Below are 16,137 nucleotides of genomic sequence, written 5' to 3'. Positions count from 1 at the left end.
TCTAGCGGTTTCTAGGACACAAGATATTGCTGGTGCCATAAGAGTGGACACTGGGAGTATTTATATGGTCTCTAAAGATCTCTTTGGCTTAGCTCCACCTTCAACTGGAAGTCATTGGATGTACACAATGTAGAGTTTGGTGATAGCCATCAGTTATGTACCATCAATATATTGCTATTGCATTATGATCAATCACAAATGTTACCCTTTACGCACGGATATAGAGTATGTGTAAGTGTCATGTGCTTCAAATTGTCATGAATGTAAAGGCTACATTATGCATGATGCAACAATGTCTTTTATACTTTTTATAATATAATGAATACTGTAAGCTGGACGTTTTATGCACAAGGAATGGTCTTTGGAATATGTCTGATTGCTATTATTTTGGCTATTTAGGCGTTCATTTGTTTTATTGACTCTTTCATTGATTCATTCGTTTATGTCATCATTAATTAATTAATTGGATAATACATTCATTCATTCAGTAAATAGACCTACTCCAATGACCAAAATGTACAGAAGGTACTTCTCATTCATCTGACCCTGTTTTGTCAAGGGTGGTACCAAACAAATGATAATGGACATCTCGTTGGCAAAGGTTGAGTGCCAAGATTGCTTTCTTATCTCTGCAACAGCAAGGCAACACTTTTGTTCACCCCTTCCGGTAAGGTGTGTTGAAGGTTGATTTACATTTTCTCAGTAGGTCAGTAGTTACGGTTAGGCCAGGTCTGTCGTTCAAGTCACATGCTGCTGAATATCTATAGTCCTTACCACGTCGTGCGAAGTCAATCAGATTTCCCTAACAATTGGTAAATGCATATGTGTGTGCCTTGCATGAGGGTATATCCCGGCATAGGCTTTGTTCACCAATATCTATCCTGATTTCGTAGTAGCAGCTTATAAAGAGCATGTCGCCATTTGTTATCCCATAGCATAACGGGATTAGCCTATTTCGTCACCAAATGCAACTAGTAAGATTTTAAAAAATAAAATAAAAACATTATAGGTCTACTTATAGGACGGATCCAGCACCATGCCTAATGATAACGCTACACACTTCCTAATGTGTTGTAATTATGTTATAATAATGTTAAAGTCCTATTGGGTCGTCTTGTTTAAATAGTGCAGTTACGTTGCTCTTCAAACCCATTTTGAATGCCAACGTTCAGCTGCAGTACCAGTAAAAAGCTTGGACACACCTACTCATTCCAGGGTTTTTCTGTATTTTTTACGTTGTTATAAGGGCACAAGGCGAGACCCAGATGCAGACACAGGAGGCAGATGGTTGGAGTCTTTGTAGTTTATTTATATCCAAAAGGAGTAGGCAAGAGAATGGTCGTGGACAAGCAAAAGGTCAAAACCCAAGAGTCCAAGAGGTAAAGAGTGGCAGACAGGCTCGATGTCAGGGCAGGCAGAAGGGTCAGGCGGGCGGGTACGGAGTCCAGAAAAACAGGCAAGGGTCAAAACCAGGAAGACTAGAAAAAGAGAATAGAAATCAGGAGCACGGGAAAAAACACGCTGGTTGACTTGAAAACATACAAGAAGAACTGGCACAGAGAGACAGGAAAAACAGGGATAAATGCACTGGGGAAAATAAGCGACACCTGGAGGGGATGGAGACAATCACAAGAACAGGTGAAACAGATCAGGGTGTGACAGTTGTAGAATAATAGTGAAGACATCAAAGCTTTGAAATAACATGAATGGAATCATGTAGTAACCAAAAAGGGTTAAACAAATCAACAGACATCTCAACATCAACTGTTCGACAACACTGCGCGAATCAGGCCTTCATGGTTGAATTGTTGCAAGGAAACCACTACTTAAGGACACCAATAAGAAGAAGAGACATGATTGGGCCAGGAAACACGAGCAATGGACATTAGACCGTGGAAATCTGTCCTTTGGTCTGATGAGTCAAAATGTGAGATTTTTGGTTCCATCCACCATTTCTTTGTGAGACTTGTGGTTCCCACTGTGAAGTATGGATGAGGTGAGATGGTTTGGGGGTGCTTTCCTGGTAACACTGTCAGTGATTTATTTAGAATTCAAGGCATGCTTAACCAGCATGGCTACCACAGCATTCTGCAGCGATACTCCATCCCATCTGGTTTGCGCTTAGTGGGACTATCATTTGTTTTTCAAAAGGACAATGACTCAACACACCTCCAGGCGGTGTAAGGGCTATTTGAACAAGAAGGAGAGTACTACATGATACTACATGATTCCATGTGTGTTATTTCATAGTTTTGATGTGGAAAATAGTACAAATGAAGAAAAACCCTTGAATGAGTGTGAGGTGTGAGGTGTGTCCAAACTTTTGACTGATACTGTATATGCAAATTCCGCCTACCTGAGGCAAATAAAAGTTCACCTGGGCAACATATTTTCTGATAGACTACGTTACTTTTCTTACGGTAGTGTATTAGAAAAGAAGGAACGTTTTGATATAATTACTATAACATAATACTGATGAATATATTGATTATTCCGTTGATTAGAATTCGTTGCTGCATGTGATAGTTGACCAAATATACCCTCTCTCGTGACCCCAGAGTCAAAGAGAGGTTTCTCAATCTCACTTAGGCCAAAGGCATAAGAGTTCAAGTAGGCTTGGCTACATTCTCTAATGGCTCCTATTTTACTGCCCCCTCAAACAGAATTAAGTGAAGAGCATGGACCTGTGCTCAACAATATATTTTATTATTCATACAAAATGTCCTCTATAATAAAATATATATGTGTATTCCACTATAGAACATGTCTTTAGTTGTACTGTCTGCCTAGCGCAGAGATTACCACAGTCAGGAACTTCTGCCAGGCCGCTTGAACGTCTGGCGTGAAGCCTCGACTCATCTGGGAGGCCAGAACAACGGTGAGGCAGTCGCCCAGCAGCTGGGAGAAGGAAACGATTGAAACGTTAGTCATTTATTTGCAATAGCAGTATCCTCTTGGATGTAAATCAATGAGCTAAAACGTATTGTTAATTTGTTTTAGGCACGCCATTAGTACTCATATTATTCATGTCTTTTCAACTCCAAAATCTTACCCTGAAGTTGTCGGGATCCACATGAAGTTTCGCAGAACGCTCAGCTTGGCGTAGGTGTTCTTGATGTATATACACAGCTCGCTTGATGCCGTTCAGCACAGTGATGCCACGCTTGGCAACTGTTTTATTGCCCATGATAGCCGCTGCGCTGTTTAAGTCTCCAAAGGTTCCAAAGTACCTCTGAGTCCATGGATATACAATAAGACACCTGGAAAATACACATTACATTAAACTATACCTCATATAAATTAATCAATTTAATTAAATGAATCCATACAATTGCGCACACATCTAAAACAAGACTAGAACAGCCAAATTATATATTATCAATATATTTTATTTCCGTGCATTATTATATGCCGACCATCTCAAAGCAAGGGGTCTAACCACTTTGACCTTGATTTTTCCCCAGGTCTCTATGATGAGCTTCCGCTTTTCAACTATCCAGTCAACCATGTTGATCTGTGAGATCTGTCCGTGTCCGGCACTGGGGCGTTTTAATTTCTGTTGAATCCATCCGACCCAGTGGACGAAACATTTTTTTATTTAATTAGACAAGTCAGTTAAGAACAAATTCGTATTTACAATCACGACCTACCCCGGCTAAACCCAGACGATAGGCAAATTGTGCGCCGCCCTATAGGACACCCAATCCCGGCCGGATGTGATTCAGCCTGTATATAACCGTTTTCTATTTTTCAGTGCGAGCTTTGTGAATTACTATAACAAAGACTTACCACCAGTCACTGCAAAATGTGGTAGACAGCAAGAATGTGGGAGAACGAAAGAAGTTGACTTTTTTGAAAGGGACCGAGCTAAAGGGCTGTTTATCAGTGAAGTATAGGCTCACGTTTTATCTTGCCATTCTGAATGAGTTCCACCCTAAAAGCTCCAATTGGTTGCCTTGTTCTGATTAGAAACACCGTTTTCTTGGCAACAACCATCTCCATACGTTGAATGTATTGGGCAACATGGTATTAACTGATAAGTAAATCATTTTTTTGATATTAATTAATTGCGGGGTCAGGATTAGAAATCAATTTATTCACTTTAGTCAATCTAAATCAGTCTCGCTCATATAAAATCATACAAAATTATTATTCAAATTATTACCCTTTGTTTACGATAATTATGCATCAAATAAATAAGTCATATACCAAATGAAACCTTTTTTGCACTTCCCGGTCACTTTATTTACAAATCTCCGCTAAACATATAACCAATATGTGTAGGCTATCTGTCTGACTGTGACTGCCGATAACCACAGAACGAAGTCGACAAAAATGAAAAAGTTACCAAAGTATTCGCAATTGTTACAAACAAGTGAAGGATAAAACCGAGATGACTGCATTGAAAGATACATATGCTACATGGGCCTATGTAGGCTATTTAAATCATATTGAAATCAATTTCATGTTCAGTTAATTGAGTTATATTTTGCAACTAGGTCATTTTTGTCTCAATGTGTTTCATGATGTGTGACAACATGTGAGCAATGGTGATCCAATATGTAATTTAGTGCATTATTATTGGGAAAGCATAGGCTAATAATCCGCCCCAATAGCCTACTCGCAGCCATAGGTCGCAATTTCTCTCTAGGTGCTGATCCGTCGTCAGTATTCTTGTGGAATAATTCTTGTGTTAAAGTGAGAGAAAGCTGATCTGAGAGCAGCGCTGCTTTTCTTTGGATTATATCAGTATCGACGCACTTAGCGAACATTCTCTTTATGTGCTTGTTTGGGAAACAACAAACTCTTATAAAGTTGGCTCGTAAATAAGGATGCATCTGGTAGGATCATCGTAATGCTTTAATTACATCGCACCTGGGAAACGAGGCCCATCCCCGTACATCTCAATGTGTAAGTGTCTTGAACATGTTAAATCTTACGTTTAAAAACGAGTCATTTGTGTTTCAACTTCTTATCTAAGAAAATTGGCAATACTCAAATTTCAACAAAAATGGAATACGTTCAAATTGGCACGTATCTTGGAGGTGGGTCTGGGGTCTGCCATGTAGCTTGTTTAATATAAAAACGTTCGTTTGTAACAGCTCATCGCTGAACTTTTACTTCAGTATCCTCTCTAAAGACGACAATGAGACTCACCGCTAAGGACAAGGCCTTGGTCAGGGCCTTCTGGGCTAAGGTGTCCGGCAAGGCTCAGGACATCTGATGCGATACTCTTTCTAGGTAATGGAATTATCCAAATGCTATATTGTTGTTTTAGAATATACAATTTGGTGTCAGCTAGTCTTAAATCTCGACATGTATTTTTCCACCCGTGCAGAATGCTGGTGGTGTACCCCCAGACCAAGACATACTTCTCCCACTGGCCGGACCTGAGCCCCGGTTCTGCCCCGGTCAGGAAGCATGGTAACTATCAAGATCGACGACCTCAAGGCAGGTCTCCTCACCCTCAGCGAGCTGCACGCCTTCCAGCTGTGTATAGATCCAGCCAACTTCAAGGTGAGTACAGTATAATATTTATTTACATTTCAGTAGGCTACGTTTTACAGTAGAATAGACAACGTATGCTAAAATACCCTACATTAAAGATGCATACGAACTTATTTCCATTTATTTCCTCTTGTAGATCCTGTCCCACAACATATTGGTGGTACTGGCCATTTTGTTCCCCGCTGACTTCACCCCAGAGGTTCATGTGTCCGTGGACAAGTTCCTGGCCGCACTGGCCCTGGCTCTGGCCGAAAAGTACAGATTAATTGTGGGGCATCATCAGACCAGACATATGGCAGCATGTGCTCAATGCTCTGTCTTGTTCTAAATTATGAATAAATGTTCAAACGCACATAACCATGTTGTCTGGTCTTTACTTTGCTTTTTAATGAGTCGTGTTGTAGCGTCTAGACTTGATATGATGAAATACGTCTAGACTTGATATGATGAAATACGTCTAGACTTGATATGATGAAATACGTTGCTATTTGAAATACGTTGCTGAAATAGCTATTTCTCGAAATCTTGAAGAAATGCAAAAACGTATTCATATAGAAAACTGAGACAATGCAAAACATTGCCGCATGTCCATATGAGCAGTCCTCTAAGAAGTTTACAGTAAAGGTTTCGTAGGTAGTCTAAAAATATTAAAGGGGTAACGAGGAACTCTAAGTACAAAACCCGGCAGTAGCCCATAGATGAATGAAATAGCCCTCCTCGAACTTGCTATTGAAAAACAAGATGGAACAAACCATTTGACATACAAACAAATCAAATGTTATTTGTCACATAACATGTTCAGCAGATGTTATTTCAGGTGTAGCGAAATGCTTGTAAACAACATCGGGAAAGGATTTGATCGACGACCAACATATTATTTGTACACATTATGGATAGATTATAATCTGAGATTATCTATAAAACTAAAACGTAAAACATAACCGAATGATTTTGATTGGCTGATCATACTATATTTGTAACATATTATTCATTTATTTGTATTACACAATGTGGTTCAGTTTCCATAAAATGTCAACAGTTAAATGGCACATTTTACACTATTTAAAATGAAATACACAGTATATCTTGTTAAATTTCTTAGAAATATTGGTTGATTAATTAATTGATTCATCAGTCTACTATTAATGAGAAGTTAGCAGTAAAAGTTTAAAAAGTAAAATTTAAAAAATCGGGAAGGGGAACAAAGTTGTAATAGTAGAATAATCAAATGGCTCGCTTCGAACTTGCTACTGATCAACAATATTGAACAAACTATTTGACATAGGACCACATAAACAAAAACAATTTGACATACAAAAATAACACATGTTAGATAATTAGGCTAATTAAGGACTCATATATATATATATTATATATATATATTTATTTATATCATGAACTGATTAATATGATTTATTTATTACATTTCCTATACACATAAAAACGTATATATAACGTGAAAACATAACCTAGTGGTTTTGCTGATCATGCTATAATTGTAACATTGTTAATGCATTTTTATAAACCAATGGGTTTTAGTTTATAGATGATGTAAAATGAAATACACAGACAGTCTAGCTTGTTGAATTTCTTAAGAATATTGGTTGATTAATTCATTGATTTAATAATCTTGTCACGTTCTGACCTTTATTTTCCTTTGTTTTGTCTTTATTTAGTATGGTCAGGGCGTGATTTGGGGTGGTCAGTCTATGTTTTGTGTTTGTATGTTTAGGTTTCTGTTTCGGCCTAGTATGGTTCTCAATCAGAGGCAGGTGTCGTTAGTTGTCTCTGATTGAGAATCATACTTAGGTAGCCTGGGTTTCACTGTTGGTTTGTTTATATTTGTTTATATTTGTATATATTGCACATTATCCATACCTGGTTAACAAGGTTATTGCGATATTCACTCCCACAGCCAATCATATTACCATATTCGGCCTATTAGTCTGCTATATGTGCCACCATATTGATGTTCATGCAAGAAAAAAAAGGCACAGATGAAAATATTATTTTGCTGTTTTTATTTGCTTTAGTATAAGGAAAACCATGTGCCTCTAAACAAATTATCAGTGCTTGTTGGTACTCTGGTGGTCGTCCGTCTCGGAGTGGAGGGGCTCTAGTGGTACTGTCTGCCCAGGGAGCTCACAACGACGGCCAGGAACTTCTGGAAAGCGCCCTGGACATCAGCGGTGAAGTCAGCACCCATTCTCGCAGCAACGACAATAGTAAGGCAGTCAGCCAGCAGCTGCAAAAGAAAGGAGCAAATGGACAAGTAAGAAAACGCATTCTGCCACATCTATGCCACACCATCTATGCCACACCATCTATGCCACACCATCTATGCCACACCATAGATAGGCAAGTACCTTGTGTGAAGTAGAACATTTCAATTTACCCGGAAGTTGTCTGGATCCACGCGCAATTTCTCGGAGTGCAGCACGCTCAACTCTGCGTAGGTGGCCTTGATGTCATCCATGTTCTTGACAGCCCGGTCCAGTCCGCGCAGGACCGTCTTTCCGTGAGCGGCGACCATTGGGTTTCCCTGGATGGCAGCGGCGTTGTACAGGTTTCCAAAGTTACCGAAATACCTCTGGGTCCAGGGGTACACGACCAGACACCTGTAGAAATAATAAACCGTTAATAATTACACACACGTGAAATATGCATACACACATATCGTACGGAAATCAATTAATGTGTCATTTGGAGATGTCAATTACGCGTTAATTACATGCTTGTCTCAAATACGACTTCGTCTTTGAAAATCATAATAATATATGCCATTTAGCAGACGCTTTTATCCAAAACGACTTACAGTCATGTGTGCATACATTCTACGTATGGGTGGTCCCGGGAATCGAACCCACTACCCTGGCGTTACAAGCGCCATGCTCTACCAACTGAGCTACAGAAGGACCACAGCATAATAACAAGCGCATAATAATATAATAACAGTATAATAACATGACTAATTCCAATAATTTGTAGACCACAGTTTTAAACGCACTACCTGGAAAGAGCCGCGGGCCCAACGTCATCGTAGTCCATCTTCTCGAAGACGCTCTGAATGGTGGCGCGCTCAAAGTCTGTCCACTGAACCATGTTGCTAGCTGTTGAAGTTTCTTTCCAGAGGCTAACGAATCATATACACTTTGTCTTCGTTTGAGCAGCGTTTTTAAAAGGATCGGGACGCTCCTCCCTAAAGACAGCGATGGGTGGGGTCATGGTAAGGGGCTGTATAAGCCAAAAGTCACAGATTTTACTGAGATAATAATGTGAAGTTTTACTGTTTACCATATATGTTTAAAAGCCATTTGAAAAGAATACATTGTCCTAAAATCCATGATGAAATCATCCATTTAATTATTAGGTTACATACCAATTATTACATTATTAGAAATATTAACAAAAATAAGCCCCAAATAGTGGGGAAATATACCATTCTCAACACATGCAAATACATGTGTAATATGCCTACTATCTGAAGATATAGACCTATTGCACATTAATTACACTTGTTGGGGATTAAATTACTTTGAGAAACATTTTTCAACTATCTCTGTGTATGCCTATAGTCAGATATTAGTACGATATAACTACGATATTAATATATTACTAAGATATATTAAATAGCCTACTAAGATATTACGACATGTTTATCCTTGTAATACATTTCTAAACAAATGAATTGATATTTCACCTCTATGTTCTTGCTGTGCTAGTAAGGTCGAACCCATTTAATATTTATTTTTATAGTTGCACTATTCCAGTCTATTTGGGGATAATGCATCTCTACTGTCAACTTTTCGATATTTCTGAATACAGGCTTCTATTTCTTACTTATGATACAGGCAATTTACCTATTGAAAATACAATTAGACTTCTCTTTATTGGTTAAATACCATAAAGCCAGAGTGATACATAAATAAACGAATATTTAATTATTTTGTACTGAAATAAAATATGGGAAATGACCGACTCCCTTGTGAAAACTACCAGCATTAAAAAACCTCTCAACACATCTCTAATACTAAAAACTTCGTAGACTTCAATGACTGTCATAATCATGTATATATATATATATATATATTTTATCCATCTCTACCCTGTGTGTTTTATGTTTGATATTGTGTGCTGCTCAGAAGGTGCTAACAATGTCTTTGTACGTCTTGTATGGAGGATTGTACCAACTTGTGTTTTTGTCCAGTAAAATAATCAGAAATGTAATAACTTGTGAGGGATTGTGCCTATTGAACATTAACAAAAGGCATATGTTGTATCTTGTTTATCTTGGAGGTGGGTCTGCATTGGGTGGGGCTCGCGGCTAATATAAAAAGTCTTCGTTTGTAAGAGCTCATCACTGAACTTCTACTCCAGCATCGTCTTTAACTACAACCATGAGTCTCACCGCTAAGGACAAGAAAATGGTCAAGGCCTTCTGGGCCAAGGTGGCCGGCAAAGCTGAAGACATCGGCTGCGATGCTCTGTCTAGGTAATGGCTGTCGTGCTGCTAATCTTATAGCTGTTTTTGAAGTAAAAATGTAGACTGTTTTTGTGTTAGCATTCCATCTTTCTTGACATGTTTTTTTTCTTCCGGTGCAGGACGCTGGTTGTGTACCCCCAAACCAAGACCTACTTCTCCCACTGGAAGGACCTGAGCCCCGGTTCTGCCCCAGTCAGGAAGCACGGTGGGACCATCATGGGAGGCATCAGTTTAGCCGTGGCCAGCATCGACGAGATCAGCGCAGGTCTCCTCGCCCTCAGCGAGCTGCATGCCTTCAAGCTACGTGTCGATCCCGCCAACTTCAAGGTCAGGACAGTCACATCATTATTTATAATAATTTGTTTTCCCGTTGACACCAAATGAAAATGTATAGGTAAAATGCATTTAAAATATATCGGGTACTCTTTACAGTAAAATGGACAACGTAGATTATTAAATAAAATATCATATTAAAACATGTAGCGTACTAATGTCCATTCCTATTGTCCTGTAGATCCTGTCCCACAACATCTTGGTGGTGCTGGCTATCTTGTTCCCCAATGATTTCAACCCCGAAGCTCATGTGGCCATGGACAAGTTCCTGGCAGCGGTGGGCCGGGCTCTGTCTGAGAAGTACCGATAAGATGTGGACAGAAGGATCAGACCAGACGGATTGCACCATTGATCAGCACTGTGCTCAGCTCTGTATTGTTCTGATGTATAATTAAATGTCAAAACACCCATAATTACGTTTTTTGGTCTTTACTTTGGTTTTTAATTCGTTGTTTTGTAGAGCATAGGACCTGATATGATTAAATAAGTTGCTGTTTGCAAGTCTGAAAGACATCGAAAGTCAAAAAGGTATTCCTAAAGAAAATGGAAACTATATGACAAACATTTCCACACAAAGCGGTGCTTAGAGAAGTTAGCAGTAAAAGTTTAGAAGTAAATAAATAAAATCAGAGAAGGGGAACAAAGTTGTAATAGTAGAATAATCAAATGGCTCGCTTCGAACTTGCTACTGATCAACAATATTGAACAAACTATTTGACATAGGACCACATAAACAAAAACAATTTGACATACAAAAATAACACATGTTAGATAATTAGGCTAATTAAGGACTCATATATATATATATTATATATATATATTTATTTATATCATGAACTGATTAATATGATTTATTTATTACATTTCCTATACACATAAAAACGTATATATAACGTGAAAACATAACCTAGTGGTTTTGCTGATCATGCTATAATTGTAACATTGTTAATGCATTTTTATAAACCAATGGGTTTTAGTTTATAGATGATGTAAAATGAAATACACAGACAGTCTAGCTTGTTGAATTTCTTAAGAATATTGGTTGATTAATTCATTGATTTAATAATCTTGTCACGTTCTGACCTTTATTTTCCTTTGTTTTGTCTTTATTTAGTATGGTCAGGGCGTGATTTGGGGTGGTCAGTCTATGTTTTGTGTTTGTATGTTTAGGTTTCTGTTTCGGCCTAGTATGGTTCTCAATCAGAGGCAGGTGTCGTTAGTTGTCTCTGATTGAGAATCATACTTAGGTAGCCTGGGTTTCACTGTTGGTTTGTTTATATTTGTTTATATTTGTATATATTGCACATTATCCATACCTGGTTAACAAGGTTATTGCGATATTCACTCCCACAGCCAATCATATTACCATATTCGGCCTATTAGTCTGCTATATGTGCCACCATATTGATGTTCATGCAAGAAAAAAAAGGCACAGATGAAAATATTATTTTGCTGTTTTTATTTGCTTTAGTATAAGGAAAACCATGTGCCTCTAAACAAATTATCAGTGCTTGTTGGTACTCTGGTGGTCGTCCGTCTCGGAGTGGAGGGGCTCTAGTGGTACTGTCTGCCCAGGGAGCTCACAACGACGGCCAGGAACTTCTGGAAAGCGCCCTGGACATCAGCGGTGAAGTCAGCACCCATTCTCGCAGCAACGACAATAGTAAGGCAGTCAGCCAGCAGCTGCAAAAGAAAGGAGCAAATGGACAAGTAAGAAAACGCATTCTGCCACATCTATGCCACACCATCTATGCCACACCATCTATGCCACACCATCTATGCCACACCATCTATGCCACACCATAGATAGGCAAGTACCTTGTGTGAAGTAGAACATTTCAATTTACCCGGAAGTTGTCTGGATCCACGCGCAATTTCTCGGAGTGCAGCACGCTCAACTCTGCGTAGGTGGCCTTGATGTCATCCATGTTCTTGACAGCCCGGTCCAGTCCGCGCAGGACCGTCTTTCCGTGAGCGGCGACCATTGGGTTTCCCTGGATGGCAGCGGCGTTGTACAGGTTTCCAAAGTTACCGAAATACCTCTGGGTCCAGGGTACACGACCAGACACCTGTAGAAATAATAAACCGTTAATAATTACACACACGTGAAATATGCATACACACATATCGTACGGAAATCAATTAATGTGTCATTTGGAGATGTCAATTACGCGTTAATTACATGCTTGTCTCAAATACGACTTCGTCTTTGAAAATCATAATAATATATGCCATTTAGCAGACGCTTTTATCCAAAACGACTTACAGTCATGTGTGCATACATTCTACGTATGGGTGGTCCCGGGAATCGAACCCACTACCCTGGCGTTACAAGCGCCATGCTCTACCAACTGAGCTACAGAAGGACCACAGCATAATAACAAGCGCATAATAATATAATAACAGTATAATAACATGACTAATTCCAATAATTTGTAGACCACAGTTTTAAACGCACTACCTGGAAAGAGCCGCGGGCCCAACGTCATCGTAGTCCATCTTCTCGAAGACGCTCTGAATGGTGGCGCGCTCAAAGTCTGTCCACTGAACCATGTTGCTAGCTGTTGAAGTTTCTTTCCAGAGGCTAACGAATCATATACACTTTGTCTTCGTTTGAGCAGCGTTTTTAAAAGGATCGGGACGCTCCTCCCTAAAGACAGCGATGGGTGGGGTCATGGTAAGGGGCTGTATAAGCCAAAAGTCACAGATTTTACTGAGATAATAATGTGAAGTTTTACTGTTTACCATATATGTTTAAAAGCCATTTGAAAAGAATACATTGTCCTAAAATCCATGATGAAATCATCCATTTAATTATTAGGTTACATACCAATTATTACATTATTAGAAATATTAACAAAAATAAGCCCCAAATAGTGGGGAAATATACCATTCTCAACACATGCAAATACATGTGTAATATGCCTACTATCTGAAGATATAGACCTATTGCACATTAATTACACTTGTTGGGGATTAAATTACTTTGAGAAACATTTTTCAACTATCTCTGTGTATGCCTATAGTCAGATATTAGTACGATATAACTACGATATTAATATATTACTAAGATATATTAAATAGCCTACTAAGATATTACGACATGTTTATCCTTGTAATACATTTCTAAACAAATGAATTGATATTTCACCTCTATGTTCTTGCTGTGCTAGTAAGGTCGAACCCATTTAATATTTATTTTTATAGTTGCACTATTCCAGTCTATTTGGGGATAATGCATCTCTACTGTCAACTTTTCGATATTTCTGAATACAGGCTTCTATTTCTTACTTATGATACAGGCAATTTACCTATTGAAAATACAATTAGACTTCTCTTTATTGGTTAAATACCATAAAGCCAGAGTGATACATAAATAAACGAATATTTAATTATTTTGTACTGAAATAAAATATGGGAAATGACCGACTCCCTTGTGAAAACTACCAGCATTAAAAAACCTCTCAACACATCTCTAATACTAAAAACTTCGTAGACTTCAATGACTGTCATAATCATGTATATATATATATATATTTTATCCATCTCTACCCTGTGTGTTTTATGTTTGATATTGTGTGCTGCTCAGAAGGTGCTAACAATGTCTTTGTACGTCTTGTATGGAGGATTGTACCAACTTGTGTTTTTGTCCAGTAAAATAATCAGAAATGTAATAACTTGTGAGGGATTGTGCCTATTGAACATTAACAAAAGGCATATGTTGTATCTTGTTTATCTTGGAGGTGGGTCTGCATTGGGTGGGGCTCGCGGCTAATATAAAAGTCTTCGTTTGTAAGAGCTCATCACTGAACTTCTACTCCAGCATCGTCTTTAACTACAACCATGAGTCTCACCGCTAAGGACAAGAAAATGGTCAAGGCCTTCTGGGCCAAGGTGGCCGGCAAAGCTGAAGACATCGGCTGCGATGCTCTGTCTAGGTAATGGCTGTCGTGCTGCTAATCTTATAGCTGTTTTTGAAGTAAAAATGTAGACTGTTTTTGTGTTAGCATTCCATCTTTCTTGACATGTTTTTTTTCTTCCGGTGCAGGACGCTGGTTGTGTACCCCCAAACCAAGACCTACTTCTCCCACTGGAAGGACCTGAGCCCCGGTTCTGCCCCAGTCAGGAAGCACGGTGGGACCATCATGGGAGGCATCAGTTTAGCCGTGGCCAGCATCGACGACATCAGCGCAGGTCTCCTCGCCCTCAGCGAGCTGCATGCCTTCAAGCTACGTGTCGATCCCGCCAACTTCAAGGTCAGGACAGTCACATCATTATTTATAATAATTTGTTTTCCCGTTGACACCAAATGAAAATGTATAGGTAAAATGCATTTAAAATATATCGGGTACTCTTTACAGTAAAATGGACAACGTAGATTATTAAATAAAATATCATATTAAAACATGTAGCGTACTAATGTCCATTCCTATTGTCCTGTAGATCCTGTCCCACAACATCTTGGTGGTGCTGGCTATCTTGTTCCCCAATGATTTCAACCCCGAAGCTCATGTGGCCATGGACAAGTTCCTGGCAGCGGTGGGCCGGGCTCTGTCTGAGAAGTACCGATAAGATGTGGACAGAAGGATCAGACCAGACGGATTGCACCATTGATCAGCACTGTGCTCAGCTCTGTATTGTTATGATGTATAATTAAATGTCAAAACACCCATAATTACGTTTTTTGGTCTTTACTTTGGTTTTTAATTCGTTGTTTTGTAGAGCACAGGACCTGATATGATTAAATAAGTTGCTGTTTGCAAGTCTGAAAGACATCGAAAGTCAAAAAGGTATTCCTAAAGAAAATGGAAACTATATGACAAACATTTCCACACAAAGCGGTCCTTAGAGAAGTTAGCAGTAAAAGTTTAGAAGTAAATAAATAAAATCAGAGAAGGGGAACAAAGTTGTAATAGTAGAATAATAAAATGGCTCGCTTCGAACTTGCTACTGATCAACAATATTGAACAAACTATTTGACATAGGACCACATAAACAAAAACAATTTGACATACAAAAATAACACATGTTAGATAATTAGGCTAATTAAGGACTCATATATATATTTATATATATATATATATATATATATATATATATATATATATATATATATATATATATATATATATATATATATATATATCATGAACTGATTAATATTATTTATTAATTACATTTCCTATACACATAAAAACGTATATATAACGTGTAAACATAACCTAGTGGTTTTGCTGATCATGCTATAATTGTAACATATTGTTAATGCATTTTTATAAACCAATGGGTTTTAGTTGTCATAAAATGTGAAAAGTTACATGTTGCATTTATAGATTATGTAAAATGAAATACACAGACAGTCTAGCTTGTTGAATTTCTTAAGAATATTGTTGATTAATTCATTGATTTAATAATCTTGTCACGTTCTGACCTTTATTTTCCTTTGTTTTGTCTTTATTTAGTATGGTCAGGACGTGATTTGGGGTGGTCAGTCTATGTTTTGTGTTTGTATGTTTAGGTTTCTGTTTCGGCCTAGTATGGTTCTCAATCAGAGGCAGGTGTCGTTAGTTGTCTCTGATTGAGAATCATACTTAGGTAGCCTGGGTTTCACTGTTGGTTTGTGGGTGTTTGTTTCCTGTGTCAGTGTTTGTGCCACACGGGACTGTTTCGGTTTGGTTATTTCACCTATTAGTTTATTGTTTTTGCTTTTCTTATTAAAATCGTCATGAACACTTACCACGCCGCATCTTGGTCCGATCCTTACTCCTCTTCAGACGAAGAGGAGGAAATCTGCCGTTACAAATCTGTCATCT

The 16,137-nt window shown here is 38.4% G+C and overlaps 4 protein-coding genes and 2 pseudogenes across 6 annotated transcripts; 3 read left to right on the top strand and 3 right to left on the bottom strand.

The window, feature by feature from the left end:
• Positions 1–2,769: 2,769 nt before the first annotated feature.
• Positions 2,770–3,508, bottom strand: LOC118365406 (hemoglobin subunit beta-1-like). Its single transcript, XM_035747579.1, has 3 exons — positions 3,417–3,508; positions 3,053–3,260; positions 2,770–2,898 (listed from the first exon to the last, which is right to left on the bottom strand). The coding sequence occupies exons 1-3, from the start codon at positions 3,506–3,508 to the stop codon at positions 2,770–2,772; spliced, it is 429 nt and encodes a 142-aa protein (XP_035603472.1).
• A 1,638-nt stretch (positions 3,509–5,146) lies between these two features.
• On the top strand, positions 5,147–5,836 carry LOC118365788 (hemoglobin subunit alpha-1-like; annotated as a pseudogene).
• A 1,676-nt stretch (positions 5,837–7,512) lies between these two features.
• On the bottom strand, positions 7,513–8,663 carry LOC118365385 (hemoglobin subunit beta-like). Its single transcript, XM_035747561.2, has 3 exons — positions 8,519–8,663; positions 7,904–8,126; positions 7,513–7,753 (listed from the first exon to the last, which is right to left on the bottom strand). The coding sequence occupies exons 1-3, from the start codon at positions 8,608–8,610 to the stop codon at positions 7,625–7,627; spliced, it is 444 nt and encodes a 147-aa protein (XP_035603454.1). The 5' UTR covers positions 8,611–8,663; the 3' UTR covers positions 7,513–7,624.
• LOC118365401 (hemoglobin embryonic subunit alpha-like) lies at positions 7,643–10,677 on the top strand. Of its 2 annotated transcripts, XM_052518792.1 has the most exons (4): positions 7,643–7,780; positions 9,886–10,000; positions 10,111–10,318; positions 10,506–10,677. In XM_052518792.1, the coding sequence occupies exons 2-4, from the start codon at positions 9,906–9,908 to the stop codon at positions 10,632–10,634; spliced, it is 432 nt and encodes a 143-aa protein (XP_052374752.1). In that variant the 5' UTR covers positions 7,643–7,780; positions 9,886–9,905; the 3' UTR covers positions 10,635–10,677. The 2 variants fall into 2 exon arrangements, with proteins under 2 accessions (XP_052374752.1, XP_035603468.1); XM_035747575.2 differs by lacking the exon at positions 7,643–7,780 and having other exon boundaries at positions 9,807–10,000.
• A 1,089-nt stretch (positions 10,678–11,766) lies between these two features.
• LOC127930019 (hemoglobin subunit beta-like) lies at positions 11,767–12,907 on the bottom strand (annotated as a pseudogene). Its single transcript, XR_008136540.1, has 3 exons — positions 12,779–12,907; positions 12,172–12,393; positions 11,767–12,007 (listed from the first exon to the last, which is right to left on the bottom strand). The product of XR_008136540.1 is annotated as a hemoglobin subunit beta-like (transcript).
• A 1,227-nt stretch (positions 12,908–14,134) lies between these two features.
• On the top strand, positions 14,135–14,944 carry LOC127930018 (hemoglobin embryonic subunit alpha-like). Its single transcript, XM_052518793.1, has 3 exons — positions 14,135–14,262; positions 14,373–14,580; positions 14,768–14,944. Exons 1-3 carry the CDS (start codon positions 14,168–14,170, stop codon positions 14,894–14,896), a joined length of 432 nt encoding a protein of 143 aa, XP_052374753.1. The 5' UTR covers positions 14,135–14,167; the 3' UTR covers positions 14,897–14,944.
• The last annotated feature ends 1,193 nt before the right edge of the window (positions 14,945–16,137 follow it).

This window comes from Oncorhynchus keta, chromosome 5 (genome assembly GCF_023373465.1).
Source record: "Oncorhynchus keta strain PuntledgeMale-10-30-2019 chromosome 5, Oket_V2, whole genome shotgun sequence".
Classification (NCBI taxonomy): domain Eukaryota; kingdom Metazoa; phylum Chordata; class Actinopteri; order Salmoniformes; family Salmonidae; genus Oncorhynchus; species Oncorhynchus keta.
The sequence above is the reverse complement of the archived record's forward strand: the minus strand, read 5'-3'. Positions and strand labels throughout refer to the sequence as shown.

What these genes read in the sequence shown, in the direction of transcription:
- LOC118365385 (XM_035747561.2), bottom strand. Translation starts at nt 8,610, where the DNA reads ATGGTTCAGTGGACAGACTTTGAGCGCGCCACCATTCAGAGCGTCTTC. An exon ending in GGGCCCGCGGCTCTTTCCAG is followed by an intron (nt 8,127 to 8,518) that starts GTAGTGCGTTTA and finishes TTATTTCTACAG; the next exon opens with GTGTCTGGTCGTGTACCCCT. An exon ending in TGGATCCAGACAACTTCCGG is followed by an intron (nt 7,754 to 7,903) that starts GTAAATTGAAAT and finishes TTTCTTTTGCAG; the next exon opens with CTGCTGGCTGACTGCCTTAC.
- LOC127930018 (XM_052518793.1), top strand. Translation starts at nt 14,168, where the DNA reads ATGAGTCTCACCGCTAAGGACAAGAAAATGGTCAAGGCCTTCTGGGCC. An exon ending in GGCTGCGATGCTCTGTCTAG is followed by an intron (nt 14,263 to 14,372) that starts GTAATGGCTGTC and finishes CTTCCGGTGCAG; the next exon opens with GACGCTGGTTGTGTACCCCC. An exon ending in TCGATCCCGCCAACTTCAAG is followed by an intron (nt 14,581 to 14,767) that starts GTCAGGACAGTC and finishes ATTGTCCTGTAG; the next exon opens with ATCCTGTCCCACAACATCTT.
- LOC118365401 (XM_052518792.1), top strand. Translation starts at nt 9,906, where the DNA reads ATGAGTCTCACCGCTAAGGACAAGAAAATGGTCAAGGCCTTCTGGGCC. An exon ending in GGCTGCGATGCTCTGTCTAG is followed by an intron (nt 10,001 to 10,110) that starts GTAATGGCTGTC and finishes CTTCCGGTGCAG; the next exon opens with GACGCTGGTTGTGTACCCCC. An exon ending in TCGATCCCGCCAACTTCAAG is followed by an intron (nt 10,319 to 10,505) that starts GTCAGGACAGTC and finishes ATTGTCCTGTAG; the next exon opens with ATCCTGTCCCACAACATCTT.
- LOC118365406 (XM_035747579.1), bottom strand. Translation starts at nt 3,508, where the DNA reads ATGGTTGACTGGATAGTTGAAAAGCGGAAGCTCATCATAGAGACCTGG. An exon ending in AGACCCCTTGCTTTGAGATG is followed by an intron (nt 3,261 to 3,416) that starts GTCGGCATATAA and finishes TGTATTTTCCAG; the next exon opens with GTGTCTTATTGTATATCCAT. An exon ending in TGGATCCCGACAACTTCAGG is followed by an intron (nt 2,899 to 3,052) that starts GTAAGATTTTGG and finishes TCCTTCTCCCAG; the next exon opens with CTGCTGGGCGACTGCCTCAC.